The sequence below is a fragment of the Hibiscus syriacus genome, unplaced genomic scaffold (assembly GCF_006381635.1).
Source record: "Hibiscus syriacus cultivar Baekdansim isolate YM2019G1 unplaced genomic scaffold, ASM638163v2 tig00112206_pilon, whole genome shotgun sequence".
Taxonomy (NCBI): domain Eukaryota; kingdom Viridiplantae; phylum Streptophyta; class Magnoliopsida; order Malvales; family Malvaceae; genus Hibiscus; species Hibiscus syriacus.
This window is the reverse complement of record NW_024063267.1, coordinates 180,603-195,868: the sequence shown is the minus strand read 5'-3', so window position 1 is coordinate 195,868 and position 15,266 is coordinate 180,603. Positions and strand designations below refer to the sequence as shown.

Sequence of the window (15,266 nt, the reverse complement as noted above, 5' to 3'; positions counted from 1 at the left end):
ATCGGTTTTACAATTATAAAAAAATTATAAAAAAAAATTAATTTAAAAATGTTCACGACTTTCGTATTGTTACTGTCACTTTTGGTGGACAATCTGTAAATTTTTATATAAATCTTAATTGAGTTTTAGATATATCATGATCCTAAATTGAGGGAACTATCTAGGGATGTCAATGAGTCGAATTGGGTCAGTTTTTGGTCGACTTGATCCGACTCAAAAAATATATATTATGTCTAAACTAGATTCAACCAAAAGATTATATATACTCTACTCTACCCGACCTGACATGACCCACAAAATATATATTCATAACTCGACTCTGATTCGATCCAAATTTTTAGAGTATAAATCTGGCCTAACCGAACCCGAATATATATATATATCTGCCACCCGACTTCGACCTGATTCATATTTTTAGAGTATAAATTCGACCTGACCTGACCCGATATAAAATAAAGACTTATTTTAATATTTTTCACCCTCTATCCAAACCCGACCTAACTTGACATCACTCCCTTAAAAAATTTGACCTGACCTAACCTAATTTTTTTAAAAAACCCAATCTTATAAGACGAAATCAAGTCGAAATACGTTGGTTTCGGATTAAATTTCGATCTCTATAAATATCCTATTAAAATAACACATATTCAGTGAAACTTTATCTATCTCCTTAATAATCAAATTTAATCTTTATTTTAGGAAGAGATAATACAAAAGATGAGAATCTCTTGATAGGGAAATTCTAAAATATCAATATTTTTATTTTTATCCACGTTTTTATGGAGAGAGGAAAGAAAGAGAGAAGGAAAGAATGAAAAAGATGACAGGGTAAATTACAAATTTGGTATTTGAACTTTACTCTTTTTCCTATTTCACTTACTGTACTTTAAAGCTTTTCAATTTCCTCACTCAACTTAATACATTGAGTTTTCTTAGTCATTCGGCCGTTAAATAGTTAACGGCACTAAAAGGGGCTATTATATAGATGCAAAACGATGAATTTTGGATAAAAAATTATTTTTTTAAAATGACGTCGTTTTTAACGTCGTTAACTATTTAACAACAGAGTGACCAAAATGGGACAAAGAGTAAAGCTTAGTGACTAAAAAAACCTAATGTATTAAGTTTAATAAGAAGATTGAAAATATTTAAAATTTAATGAACAAAATAGGAGAGAATAAAGTTCAATGATTAAATTTGTAATTTGCTCAAGATGAAAATATCTCTTTCAAACTTATCTTCTTATACTACGTGATATTCTTAACTAATATTTGTACGAGATTCGAAACTTTTTATCGATTCGAATTTATGGTAAATTTATTATTTTATCCCTCAACTTTAAAATACTTATAATTTAGTTCAAGATTCAATTTCGAGATAATTTAATTAAAAACAAAGTATCTGAGCTATCTTAGTTCAATATTATTTATTATTATAATAATAATTTGATAACTTATATTTAATAATATCATATTAGGTAATTTTTATTTTTTTAAAATATTATATTTATATAATTTGGTAATGCTAAGTATGAAAGGGAAACAAAAAGGAAACAAATTTATTGTATAAAAGATGAAGAAGAACGAAGGCCAAATTGTACTTTTTAAAAAAAATCAATATGGCCCTAGTATATTTTTGTCTTAATGTGGCCCTCCAACTCATAAAATAAATCTAATGTGATCCTTTGACCAACGTTTTTCGTCGTTGAATGTTGTAGCATTGAAGTGTCAGTTCTCGATGCTGACATGACAGTTCATCTACCATGTTTGAGTTACTAATTTAGTTAATATGTCATGTCATCTACCATCTTGGACTGTCATCTCAGTACCATAAATTACCACGTCCGAATTGTGAACTGCCACACAAACATCGTAAGGGACAACGATGAAAAAAATTGGTTAAAGGGTCATATTGAGAGAAAAATAATACGAGGTCCATATTAATTTTTTCCAAAAGTACAGGGACTTATGATGCCTTTTTGCCTATAGTATATAAATGTTCTATTTGAAAATGTAAGAATAAACTGAGGACCTTTTTGCTACTACGCCTAAATAAAAGCATAAGGACTAAAATTCAAATATATGAAGAGTATAGATATTTGTCGCAATTTTAACCACTTTTAATGGATTAGAATCTCGTGGTGCCACCTCATGGTTCTATCCTTTTTGAAGTCAAAAACCTAGAGAGATAAAACAAGGTTAACATTTTTAAAACCACATTCTTCTACTGCGCTTTACCCTTATAAAACCCTCTTTTTTCCCTTTCAAACCCGTTTCCCATGTAGAGAAGCCTCAGTTTATCGCCTGTTCTAAAAACCCCATCTCCGGCTTCTTTTCAACGGACAAAACTGACCTGGACGAGAGTTTGTGCCGTCTTTTAGTGACGACGACGATAAACCCTGGGAAGAGTGTGGTGTCGTAGGCATATTTGGTGACCTTGAAGCCTCGCGACTATGCTATTTGGCCCTCCACACGCTTCAGCATCGTGGACAGGAAGGTGCAGGTATTGTAGCGGTGAATAATAATGTTCTTCAATCTATTACCGGTGTTGGTTTAGTTTCTGATGTGTTTAATGAGTCTAAGTGATGTGATCCTGTTTAGCACCAACTTTCTACATGACATACTCACATCATTGAAGAACCATCAAACTCAATATAAGGAAGTTCTACCATACTTTATATTATATTTACTTATTTATGCACTATATATATTATTATGAGCATACATTTGCATATTAGACTATACTTGAATTATCATAGTATGTGCATTCATTCATTATATCCTATGGTTTGTATCATTGATTGATATTCATGTATATAATCTATAGTTATAATATTAATATTCATTCATTATCATATGATGCATGAGTTATTATTATAACCTATAGTTCACATCTTTATAATATGCACACCATTATATTATATGCATTATATAGTTTATATACTTAGTTTATTTCTTTATGTTATGCATATAGGAATATTCGGCCAACACTTGGGAGCTACATTTGAGCTTAACTAAGGATACGGAGCTAGGAAAACTTACATAGGATGACTCGGGAGATCATGAAGAACAAATGGTGAAAAGTTATCAACTGACCCCCGAGCTCATAGCTCACTTGAGCTGGACCTTTGAGCTATCTAGAGACCTCATTTCAGCTGGAGAGTTGCATAATCATCACCACCACACAGAGTACTTCAAATATGGTCTAAGTCAATTTTTGTGGATTCGTACCTTTTCGCGAAGAGTTGCCATTCCAAGAGGTGCCTTTTCACAAGGAGCTGTCCAAAGACTCATCTTCATGTAATTCACCTATGACCAGCTCATCTTCAACTCATACACACGGGAAGTAGCTCAAATGATGAAAGGTTACCTTCCACAAATGTGACCTTTCATGACAAGTTGCTGCCCATTGAAGACCATGACACCTAGATGCATGTTGGAAGCCAAGTCACGCCTAGTTGTTGTCATCTTCATTCCAAGGAATTCAAGACATTATCCTATGGTTGCAACCTCACCAAAGCCTTGTAAGAAGACCCATGTGCGTTCAAGTAGGCTGCCATGTGCATCATTCAAGCATGTGTACTCCATGTAACATCAAATTGGCGCCAAAACACCAAGGGATGCTTCCTATTTGGACAAAGACTCGTTCCTCTCCATTTTGGCACCCAAATAACTTCCAAATGCATTCAAATCATCCTTAGGGCCGAACCAACACATAACCATTCGGCCAAGAGCATGTATCTTCATTAAAATCATGTATTTTCATCAAAAATCATGTATTTTCAAAGGGGTTTCATCCATGGCTGAACCATCATGTATCTATTCGGCCTAAACCCTTTGAAAAACTATAAATAGGTTAGTGCATTTCATTTGTAATCAGCTCATCTCATATATTAAAAATTACTCTTGTGAGTTAATTTCTCTTCAAAGTTCTTTGTGAACTTTATCGATTAAGCAAGTATAATTTCCTATACTTGTGGCGTCATTCCTTCCAAATTGATTCCTAAATTCCTAGATTAATATCTAGTGGGTTAAAGACACTATCACCACCCCTCAAGCAAGTTTGTGAAGATCGGGATTGTGCTCTTTAGCATTGCTTCATCTTTGGCGTGTTTGAGATACAAATCACTACCATTTCCATTTCATCAACAACACCATCATCAACATCCATCAAGACCATCAATTTCGCAGCCATCTCTTTCATTTCTTTCTATTTCATTTCCTTTATTATATATTCATTTCTTAAGACCATTATTAATATCATTTCTTTCTTATATTTATTGCAGCCAAGCTTATAATTCAAGGACATCAGTACTTGTCAATCCTAGATCGGGACACAATAAGACTATCTACTCTCTTCTCCCAAAGCGTGTAGATTCGCCTTACATCAAGTGGTAATCAGAGCATAGTCGGATTGACAACAAAAGTGTCATTGGCGAGTAAAGCAAAAAGAAATTCAAAAGAGAAAAAGACTCATTCAACAAATTGGAGTACGAAAAGAAGAAGAAAAGAATCAGAAAAGAAAAAAAAAGAAAAAGAAAAAATTCAAAAAGAGAAAGCAAGCCAAGGAAAAGTGCTCTACCATTACAAATACATCAAAGAGGCATATCTACACTAAGAGAAGATAACCTTATTGTTTTCTTGAGAAAGGTTACAATAATTGTTGTTTCTTGAATTGTAAGTCACCTCTTCCTTTTCTATCCTTTCATTTTCCTTGTCTTCAACCATTTCATTTTTTTAAATACCTTTGAATCATTTCTTCTACCTTTCCATTTCTATTCTTTTCTACCATAACCTATTTTGCAGCCGATGCACACAAGGAAGAAATTAACTTGTTATAATCTTGAGTAAGTTCTTCAAAGGACTTAGCAAGAGAAATTGGAGTGGAAAAAGGCTAATTGAGAGAGTGAGATCAGAAGGGGAATTGTTAAAAGCCAAGATATATTCCCGAGAGTAAACACGAGTGTTGAGTGGAGTGATCTTATCATTTCTTTGGAGTGAACTCTTGAGACTTTGTGAGTGTGCTGGTAAGTTTTTAATTTTTATTTAATTTTTTTTACTAACAAATGTCTTGTGATTTTTCATCTTTCCAAACCTTGGAGGACAAACAGCAAAGAACAAATACATTTCACACTCGTTGCCATGTAAATGGTAAAGTGTGTCTTGTAACTATTGACGGAGGGAGTTATACAAACATTGCAAGCACATACATGGTGAACAAATTGGGGCTTACGACAATTAAACATTCCAGCCCATATGACTTGTAATGGTTGGACGACGAGGAAGAGTTAAGGGTCACTGAACAAGTACTTGTGCCATTCTCACTTGGAAGTTACAAAAACAAGATTCTATGTGACGTAGTGCCTATGAATATGAGTCATTTACTCTTAGGGAGGCCATGGCAATTTGACAAGCGGGTTGTCCATGATAGATTTACAAATCAGTATTCATTCATCCAGAATGAACGAAAAGTCATATGGACTCCATTATCTCCTAACCGAGTGAATGAAGATCAAAATACCTTGAGGAAAAACATTGAAGCAATGAAAGAGCAAATTAAAGACAAGCAACTTGAAGAAGACGTTGGAGTTGAAAATGAGAGGAGTGAAATTGGATCCAAAGAGGAGAATAAAGAACAATTTTTATCTAACATTACTTTTTCTCCTATTCTTCCTTTTGTTTTGCAGGACAATTCAAGAGACATATCTTTTTAAGGAGATGATTCAAGAATCATGTCTTTTGGAGGACTAAAAGATGTGACTTTTGAAGAACATATAGTTGATACTTTTGATCCACAAAACATGTCTCTTGATGTTTCAAAGATGACGCCATTTGAAGTTCCAAAAGAAACGTCATTTGAAGTGCCAAGAGTTGTGTTCGTTGACATTCCAAGTGCATTGCCAATCGCAAAAAGAATTCAGCAACCAACTCCTATTAAACATCCACCTTGGTTTGATGTTTCCATTCATCTTGTTAATAATTTCTTATATTTTAACTTTGATTTACTTTGCAGGAATTTGAGTTATGTACATGGTATTATCTTACCAAACGTTAATGACAAGATTATTTGTCGTTATAAGCTTGATTGGTGCATTGAACTCAAGCATTTCAAGAAGTTTCAAAGGTTAAGACTCTCCACAAACCATCATGATGATTCAAAGAGTGGAGATGAAGATATACATATTCGTTTTAACGAATATGATGTGTCGGATCAATGAGATATTCTAAATGATTCAATTTGTCAAATGGAGGAACCAAAAGGCGTGTTCCTTGGAAGCTTAAGAGAATTATCTTCTCAAGAACTAGAAGATATGGCTTTTCATTTAAAGGACGTGATCTTTGGGAAACCAAAGAATATGTCTTTTAGAGTGCAAAAAGAAGTGATCATTCAAAACAACATGTCTTGTGATTCAAATGACATAACTTTTGGCTATTCAAAACATGAGAACAAGGAGTACAATTTTCACTTGTTCATAATTAACAATTCTCTTACTTATGAAAGTTTCTTATCTTTTCAGGTCATGGACATTCAAGGAACCTATTCAAGGTATATGACTCTTGATAAGAATCCTTTCATAAAGATGATATGTGGAAGCAAACCAGCAATGATTGAATGGGCGTACAATTTGGAGAAGTCATATTTCGATTTGAGGACAAATCACCCAAAAGAAGGGGATGATGATGTGATCCTGTTTAGCACCAACTTTCTGCATGACATACTCACATTATTGAAGAACCATCAAACTCAATATAAGGGAGTTCTACCATACTTTATATATTATATTTACTTATTTATGCACTATATATATATTATTATGAGCATACAACAACAACAACAACAACAAAACCCAATTCTCATATGTATGGGGTAAGGGGGAGGTAGGGTAGTAGGCTACCCCCAACGCCAGGTTGAGAGTAACTTCCGTGGAAGACCTCCGGCAGTCAGAAAATTAAAAATTTAGATAAAATGCAATGCATGTATAAATAAATACATAAATACATAGCTAAACAGTATTCATATGCAGTCATTAAAATCATATGTGCGTCTGTAACGGGAATTAATCCCTGCATAATAATCCCTGCGAAAGAATCTCTGCATATAGACAGAAACATAAGATAAGATCCGGCTAAATTTAAAAGAGGAAACATGAAGAGAATGATACACAGAAGTCAACGTTAGCAAGCCCAGTTCTAATCCTTCATAAATACCAATAACAGAAACGTATAAAAAGTATAAGTCATGGAAAATACTACAAAGACATTAAAAGAAGACAGAGATGATACACCCTATAGATGTGACCCACACTACTCGACTACCCTAGTCTTTAGCCTCCATATTTTCCTATCAGAGGTCATGTCTTCGGTAGGGGCTAAATCCCTCAAATCAGATCTCAAGCAGTCTTCCCACTTTCGCCTTGGTCGTCCTTTCCTTCTGGCACCGTCAACTGTAATCGACTCTACCCTCCTTACCGCATCCGATGGTACTCGCCTAAGGACATGCCCAAACCACCGTAGTCTTCCCTCCCTCAATTTTTTAGAAACAGACACCACCCCCAAGGACATCCTAATAGCAGAGTTTGTCGTCATATCCCTCAGAGTCTTACCACATGTCCATCGAAGCATTCTCATTTCTGCGGCCTCAATCCTCCTTACGTGATCCTTCTTGGTTGCCCAACATTCTGATCCATACAACATCGCTGGTCTTATTGCCATTCTATATTATTATGAGCATACATTTGCATATTAGACTATACTTGAATTATCATAGTATGTGCATTCATTCATTATATCCTATGGTTTGTATCATTGATTGATATTCATGTATATAATCTATAGTTATAATATTAATATTCATTCATTATCATATGATGCATGAGTTATTATTATAACCTATAGTTCACATCTTTATAATATGCACATCATTATATTATATGCATTATATAGTTTATATACTTAGTTTATTTCTTTATGTTATGCATATAGGAATATTCGGCCAACACTTGGGAGCTACATTTGAGCTTAAATAAGGATACAGAGCTAGGAAAACTTACATAGGATGACTCGGGAGATCATGAAGAACAAATGGTGAAAAGTTATCAGCTGACCCCCGAGCTCATAGCTCACTTGAGCTGGACCTTTGAGCTAGCTAGAGACCTCATTTCAGCTGGAGAGTTGCACCATCATCACCACCACACAGAGTACTTCAAATATGGTCTAAGTCAATTTTTGTGGATTCGTACCTTTTCGCGAAGAGTTGCCATTCCAAGAGGTGCCTTTTCACAAGGAGCTGGCCAAAGACTAATCTTCATGTAATTCACCTATGACCAGCTCATCTTCAGCTCATACACACGGGAAGTAGCTCAAATGATGAAAGGTTACCTTCCACAAATGTGACCTTTCATGACAAGTTGCTTCCCATTGAAGACCATGACACCTAGATACATGTTAGAAGCCAAGTCACGCCTAGTTGCTACCATCTTCATTCCAAGGACTTCAAGACATTATCCTATGGTTGCAACCTCACCAAAGCCTTGTAAGAAGACCCATGTGCGTTCAAGTAGGCTTCCATGTGAATCATTCAAGCATGTGCACTTCATGTGACATCAAATTGGCACCAAAACACCAAGGGATGCTTCCTATTTGGCCAAAGACTCATTCCTCTCAATTTTGGCGCCCAAATAACTTTTAAATGCATTCAAATCATCCTTAGGGCCGAACCAACACATAACCATTCGGCCAAGAGCATGTATCTTCATTAAAATCATGTATTTTCATCAAAAATCATGTATTTTCAAAGGGGTTTCATCCATGGCTGAACCATCATGTATCAATTCGGCCTAAACCCTTTGAAAAACTATAAATAGGTTAGTGCATTTCATTTGTAATCAGCTCATCTCATATATTAAAAATTACTCTTGTGAGTTAATTTCTCTTCAAAGTTCTTTGTGAACTTTATCGATTAAGCAAGTATAATTTCCTATACTTGTGGCGTCATTCCTTCCAAATTGATTCCTAAATTCCTAGATTAATATCTAGTGGGTTGAAGACACTATCACCACCCCTCAAGCAAGTTTGTGAAGATCGGGATTGTGCTCTTTAGAATTGTTTCATCTTTGGCGTGTTTGAGATACAAATCACTACCATTTCCATTTCATCAACAACACCATCATCAACATCCATCAAGACCATCAATTCCGCAGCCATCTCTTTCATTTCTTTCTATTTCATTTCCTTTATTATATATTCATTTCTTAAGACCATTATTAATATCATTTCTTTCTTATATTTATTGCAGCCAAGCTTATAATTCAAGGACATCAGTACTTGTCAATCCTAGATCGGGACACAATAAGGCTATCTACTCTCTTCTCCCAAAGCGTGTAGATTTGCCTTACATCACTAAGCTTAGTCAACTGCCTGGTGAAATGGCTATTGGACACTTGAGATATTCGACCGCTGGTTCTTCCATGTTGAAAAATGTGCAGCCTTTTGTTGTTGGTTATAGGTTTACGTCTGTTGGGGTTGCACACAATGGGAATTTGGTGAACTATACAGCTTTGAGACATATTCTCAAAGATAATGGTTCGATTTTTAATACTAGTTCTGATACTGAGGTTGTGCTTCATTTGATTGCTATTTCCAAGGTCAGTCCTTTCTTTTTGAGGATTGTTGATACTTGTGAGAAGCTTGAAGGGGCTTATTCGATGGTGTTTGTGACCGAGGATAAGCTAGTTGCGGTCCGCGATTCCCATGGATTTAGGCCTTTGGTTATGGGTAGGAGGAGGATAAGCTAGTTGCGGTCCGCGATTCCCATGGATTTAGGCCTTTGGTTATGGGTAGGAGGAGTAATGGTGCTGTTGTGTTTGCTTCCGAGACCTGTGCTCTTGATTTGATCGAGGCAACATATGAGCGAGAGGTGAATCATGGTGAAGTTCTGGTGGTGGATAAGAAGGATGCGGTTCAGTCCCTTTGCTTGCTGCCTCACCCTGATGCGAAACAATGCATTTTTGAGCATATCTACTTTGCTTTGCCTAACTCTGTTGTCTTTGGAAGGTCGGTTTATGAGTCACGACATGCTTTTGGAGAAATACTTGCGATTGAGGCTCCGGTCGACTGTGATGTTGTGATTGCTGTGCCGGATTCCGGAGTGGTGGCTGCTCTTGGTTATGCAGCCAAAGCAGGGGTGCCTTTTCAGCAAGGGTTGATCAGGTCACACTATGTGGGAAGGACTTTCATCGAGCCTTCGCAGAAGATTAGGGACTTTGGTGTTAAGCTTAAGCTTTCACCGGTTCGAGGTGTGTTGGAAGGTAAAAGAGTTGTGGTTGTTGATGACTCGATCGTGAGAGGAACCACATCATCAAAAATCGTTAGGTTGCTCAAGGAAGCAGGGGCTAAAGAAGTTCACATGAGGATCGCAAGCCCACCGTTTATCGCCTCTTTCTATTACGGAGTGGACTCACCGAGCTCAGAGGAGTTGATATCGAATCAAATGAGTGTGGAGGAGATTCGAGAGTTCATCGGATGTGATTCTCTCGCTTTCCTTCCATTCGATAGCTTGAAGAAGATGCTGGCTAGTGATTCTCAAACCTTCTGCTAATCTTGCTTCTCCGGGAAGTACCCGGTTATGCCAAAGGAGGTTAAAGTGAAAAAAGTCGGTAATTTCTTGGATGATGGATTGAACGTTTCTATAGATTCTATTGATGGAGGATGAGTTAAAGGTCCAAAAAATATCAATATCGAGAAAGAAATCGATCCAATGTATCAACAGAGCAAGATTTAGCATTGGATCAATCATTTATGTGTGGTCAGTGATAGATGGTTTTGATTTCTTTGCTGTTAACAATCTAAAGCCTATACAGTTTTGATTTCTTGGCTGATAAACAACCCAAAGCTTGTACAATCATTTATGTCTCATTTATGTTTGATTCAACATGTTCCAATTATGAAATGGAAACTATTTACAATGATTTAAGCTTTCTTTTGTTGATGTACAATATCTGTTAGTTGGCTCCTTGTATGATCAATTCAAGTGAGAAATAGCATCCAAGAATACATTTTCATGGCAAGGTACTGTAATACCTCTCGTCGGATGATCAAACCGAACTTTTCTTCGGCTTTGCTCAGCAAACCCTGAAACAAAGGTTGATTCGAAAAGGATGAATCAAAAATCTCCTCTTTTGATGCATCCAAAGAAGTTATGAAAAATAAATTCCGATTGAATGATGTGATTACAGTCATTTTCCATACTGGTTAATTGAAGTTACAGTAACCATCATCTTTGATTTTCCTCTTAGAAAGCTTGTATGTATCTTCTCCCCGAAGAAAAAAGGATGGCAGAAAGTGTTTACATAGTATTAGATGTTTGCTATTCAAAATTGTGTTTGCTAGTTTGTGCTAATTATCTCAGTCAATTCAGGCGAAAGGTAACATCGAGAAAGAGGTCTTCGTTGCAGGGAATAGTGAGACCACCAGTAGGGTGAGTATATCCGAACTCTTCTTCTGACATGCCTAGCAAATCTTGAAACGAAGGCTGGTTCAAGAACGACACTGGTATCACAAATCTCTTCTGGTTCTCACCAACATAAACTGCGAAGTAGCCCTTGGGAACTTTCTTGGAGCTCACGATACGAGGCAGGCGGATAGCCATTGTTGTTTTCGAGGAATGTATAAATGGGAAGACGGGGAAGATCTCAGAGAACTCGGAAAGAAAAGGTAAGGATCTTAAGTACATGAGAATGTGAAGGTAGGTGTTGCCAACAAACTTATTCTTACTTGTATATATAGATATAAGGGTCAGAAGGAAATGTGGAATGAATGGTGAAGGGGCAATTGCTGGGGTCTGATCAGTAATGAGAGAGACAGTTTCATGAGGATCACATGTTTTGGTCGTTCAGACAAAATAAACCGACTAAGGACCCACTCAAATATGGATGATTTGGATCCTTCAAAAGCTTCTTCGGACTTTGAAGAGCTGTACTACTTCGCCATTATTGATAAGAGTGACCGATCACCTTATGGTTTACAGCAATCATGTTGATTGAGTGAAGAAGAGAGAACCCCTAAGGAAGATCTTTCAAAGACATTTTGCATTAAGCATCACATGGCCTTGTCCTCCAAATGACGATCCATTTGCAGCGAATACGATATCATTGAATCATGTCCCGTTAGTGTTGATAATAACTTTTGCCTGGCAGATCATATGGATGAAACATTTTGATGCAAGATAAGCAAAATGAGATTGGATACTGATTGTCTTTGAGTTGACATGCTACCCTGCATATGTTTGCTGCTGATTAGGATTGAAGACCAGAGCTGTTAGTTGATCCATATGATCCGCTAGGCAAAGTTATTATCAACACTAACAGGACATGATGATTCAATGATATTGTACTCATTGCAAATGGATAATCATTTGGAGGACAAGGCCATGTGATGCTTAATACCAAATGTCTTTAAAGATCTTCCTTAGGGGCTCTCTCTTGGCCACTCAATCAACATGATTGCTATAAACGATAAGGCGATTGATCATTCTATAAATACACCTATGTATGATGGGTAGCCAACCTGTGCCAAAAGTTCAAAAAAAACATATCCTTCTTCCATCTAGTTCTACTTGTAAAACCATGGGTTTTCGGTTGCCGAGAATTGTTAATGCTAAGGCTAGTCTAAAACGGTGTCTTTCATCTCCGGAGACCACGGTATCGGTGCCGATAGGCCACTTTGCTGTTTATGTTGGAGAAGCTGAAAGGAAGAGATTTGTTGTGCCGATTTCATTCCTCAACCATCCTTGCTTCCAATATTTGTTGAGTCAAGCCGAAGAAGAGTACGGATTCGATTATCCTATGGGCGCTCTAACGATCCGTTGCACCGAAGAAGCTTTCGTTGATCTCATTGGGAGTCAACAGAGCCCATGAGAGTTGGATATGGAAGTGGCTAACACTAAGACTCAACCGACAAATACCAATTTTGTACATCAATTAGCAAGTGCATATGGTGGATTCGATTATCCTATGGGCGCTCTAACGATCCCTTGCGAACTATTCTTTGTAACCAGTGTATTAAATGACTATTTTTCTTTGTTCTTCTCATCAATTCTTGTTTATAGTGGTAGCTATGTACTAATACAATTGCTTGTGAACTCAAAATCATTCATGATTGGATATTACTAACTCATCTTAACAAGGAAACTTGCCTAGCAAGGTGTTATTATATTACTAACTCATTTTAGTAAATATATCGGAACAGGACAGGACGAGTTTCGCCTAAATCTAACTCCGAAAATTTTACAAAAATAAAACCATCCTGACCCTGAATGAAAAAGCTGACATCGATCGGATCGGGGAATATTGTCATTCCTATCACCAGGGCTATCAAATCAACTCAACTACCATCAACGATCAATACTATTTTGATTACTTCAAAATGTTTCAGCCATATGATCTGCCAGGTGAAGTAGCTATCAACAATAACAGACCATGTATGTTTATTTCAAGCGGATCATCATTGTTGGTTTCACTCAACGGCAAGGCATATATATTGCGACAGAGCATCGAGGGTTAGTTTGTGGAAAACTATATCATTATTTTGAAGGCATGTGATAACTACCATTAAGGCTAGTTTAAAACAGTCTTTCGTCTTCGGAGAACACGGTCTTAGTGCCCAAAGGTCACTTTGGTGTTTATGTTGGAGAAGCTGAGAAGAAGATATTTGTTGTACCGATTTCATTCCTCAACCATCCTTCCTTCCAGGTTTTATTGTGTCAAGGCGAAGAAAAGTACGGATTTGATCATCCTATGGGCGCTTTGACGATCCCTTGCACGGAAGAAGCTTTTGTCGATCTCATTGGCAGTCAGCAAAGCTCGTGAGAGTTGATATCAAAGCTCATGAGCTTTTCGCATTTGCTTTTGGATGGAACTTAAATGATTACTTTATGAAGACATATATCGAGTTCCAAACGATTGTATTAGTACACAGTCAACATAGGAAACCAGATCGATGATTGAGAAAACTGTCATTTCATATATTGGTTACAAAAAGAATACTATTTAAGTTCACAAGGGAATGGGATTGCAAAAAGCAATCCACCATTTGCACTTGTTAATTTCTAAATAAAATTGGCATCTCTCAGTTGAGGTCGAGTGTTAGACATTTCCATATCCATAGCTCTCATAAGCTTCGTTGACATCCAATGAGATCAATGAAAGCTTCTTCGGTGCAAGGGATCATTAGAGCACCCATAGGATGATCAAATCCGTATTCTTCTTCGGCTTGACTCAACAAATTTTTGAAGCAAGGATTGTTGAGTAATGAAACCGGTACAACGAATTTCTTCTTTTCGGCTTCTCCAAAATAGACAGCAAAGTGGCCTTTGGGCACTGATACTGTGATCTCTGAAGATGAAAGACTCCATTTTAGATTAGCCTTAGCATTAACAATTCTCAGAAAGAGAAATCCCATGGTTTTACAAGTAGAACTAGAAGGAAGAGAAGGTATTTTCAGATTTTAGAACTTTTGGCACAGGTTGGCTACCCATCAGACATAGGTGCATTTATAGAGTGATCAATCGCCTTATAGTTTATAGCAATCATGTTGATTGAGTGGCCAAGAGAGAGCCCCTAAGGAAGATCTTTAAAGACATTGGCTATTAGGCATCACATGGCCTTGTCTTCCACATGGTGATGTAGCTTCAGACAAATTAGACCCACCATAGTGTTCTTGTGGCAATCTACAATGCCTTAAATTTCAATGAAACCAAAAATGATGATCCATTTGCAACGAATACTATATCATTGAATCATGTCCTGTTAGTGTTGATAATAACTTTTGCCTGGCAGATCATGTGTATGAAACATTTTGATGCAAAATAAGCAAAATGAGATTGGATACCGACTGTCTTTTGAGTTAACTTGCTACCCTACATATGTTTGCTGCTGATTAGGATTGAAGACCAGAGCTGCTAGTTGATCCATATGATCTGCTAGGCAAGGTTTTTATCAACACTAACAGTACATGATTCAATGATATCGGATTCATTGCGAATGGATCATTATTGCTGGTTTCATTGAATAGTAAGGCATTGTCGATTGCCACAAGAACTCTATGGGGGGCTAATTTGTCAAAAACTACATCATTTGGAAGACAAGGCCATGTGATACTTAATACAAAATGTCTTTAAAGATCTTCCTTAGGAGCTCTTTGTTGGCCACTCAATCAACATGATTGCTATAGACCATAAGGCGATTGGTCACTCTATAAATACACCTATGT

At 36.7% G+C, this 15,266-nt stretch overlaps 1 protein-coding gene across 1 annotated transcript; it reads left to right on the top strand.

Moving 5' to 3' along the window:
* Positions 1-9,424: 9,424 nt before the first annotated feature.
* Positions 9,425-10,780, top strand: LOC120175492 (amidophosphoribosyltransferase 2, chloroplastic-like). Its single transcript, XM_039182116.1, has 2 exons — positions 9,425-9,759; positions 9,822-10,780. Exons 1-2 carry the CDS (start codon positions 9,425-9,427, stop codon positions 10,594-10,596), a joined length of 1,110 nt encoding a protein of 369 aa, XP_039038047.1. The 3' UTR covers positions 10,597-10,780.
* Positions 10,781-15,266: the final 4,486 nt, after the last annotated feature.

Coding starts and splice junctions, on each gene's coding strand:
- LOC120175492 (XM_039182116.1), top strand. CDS start 9,425: ATGGCTATTGGACACTTGAGATATTCGACCGCTGGTTCTTCCATGTTG. Junction 9,760..9,821: donor CGCGATTCCCATGGATTTAG/GCCTTTGGTTAT, acceptor CCATGGATTTAG/GCCTTTGGTTATGGGTAGGA.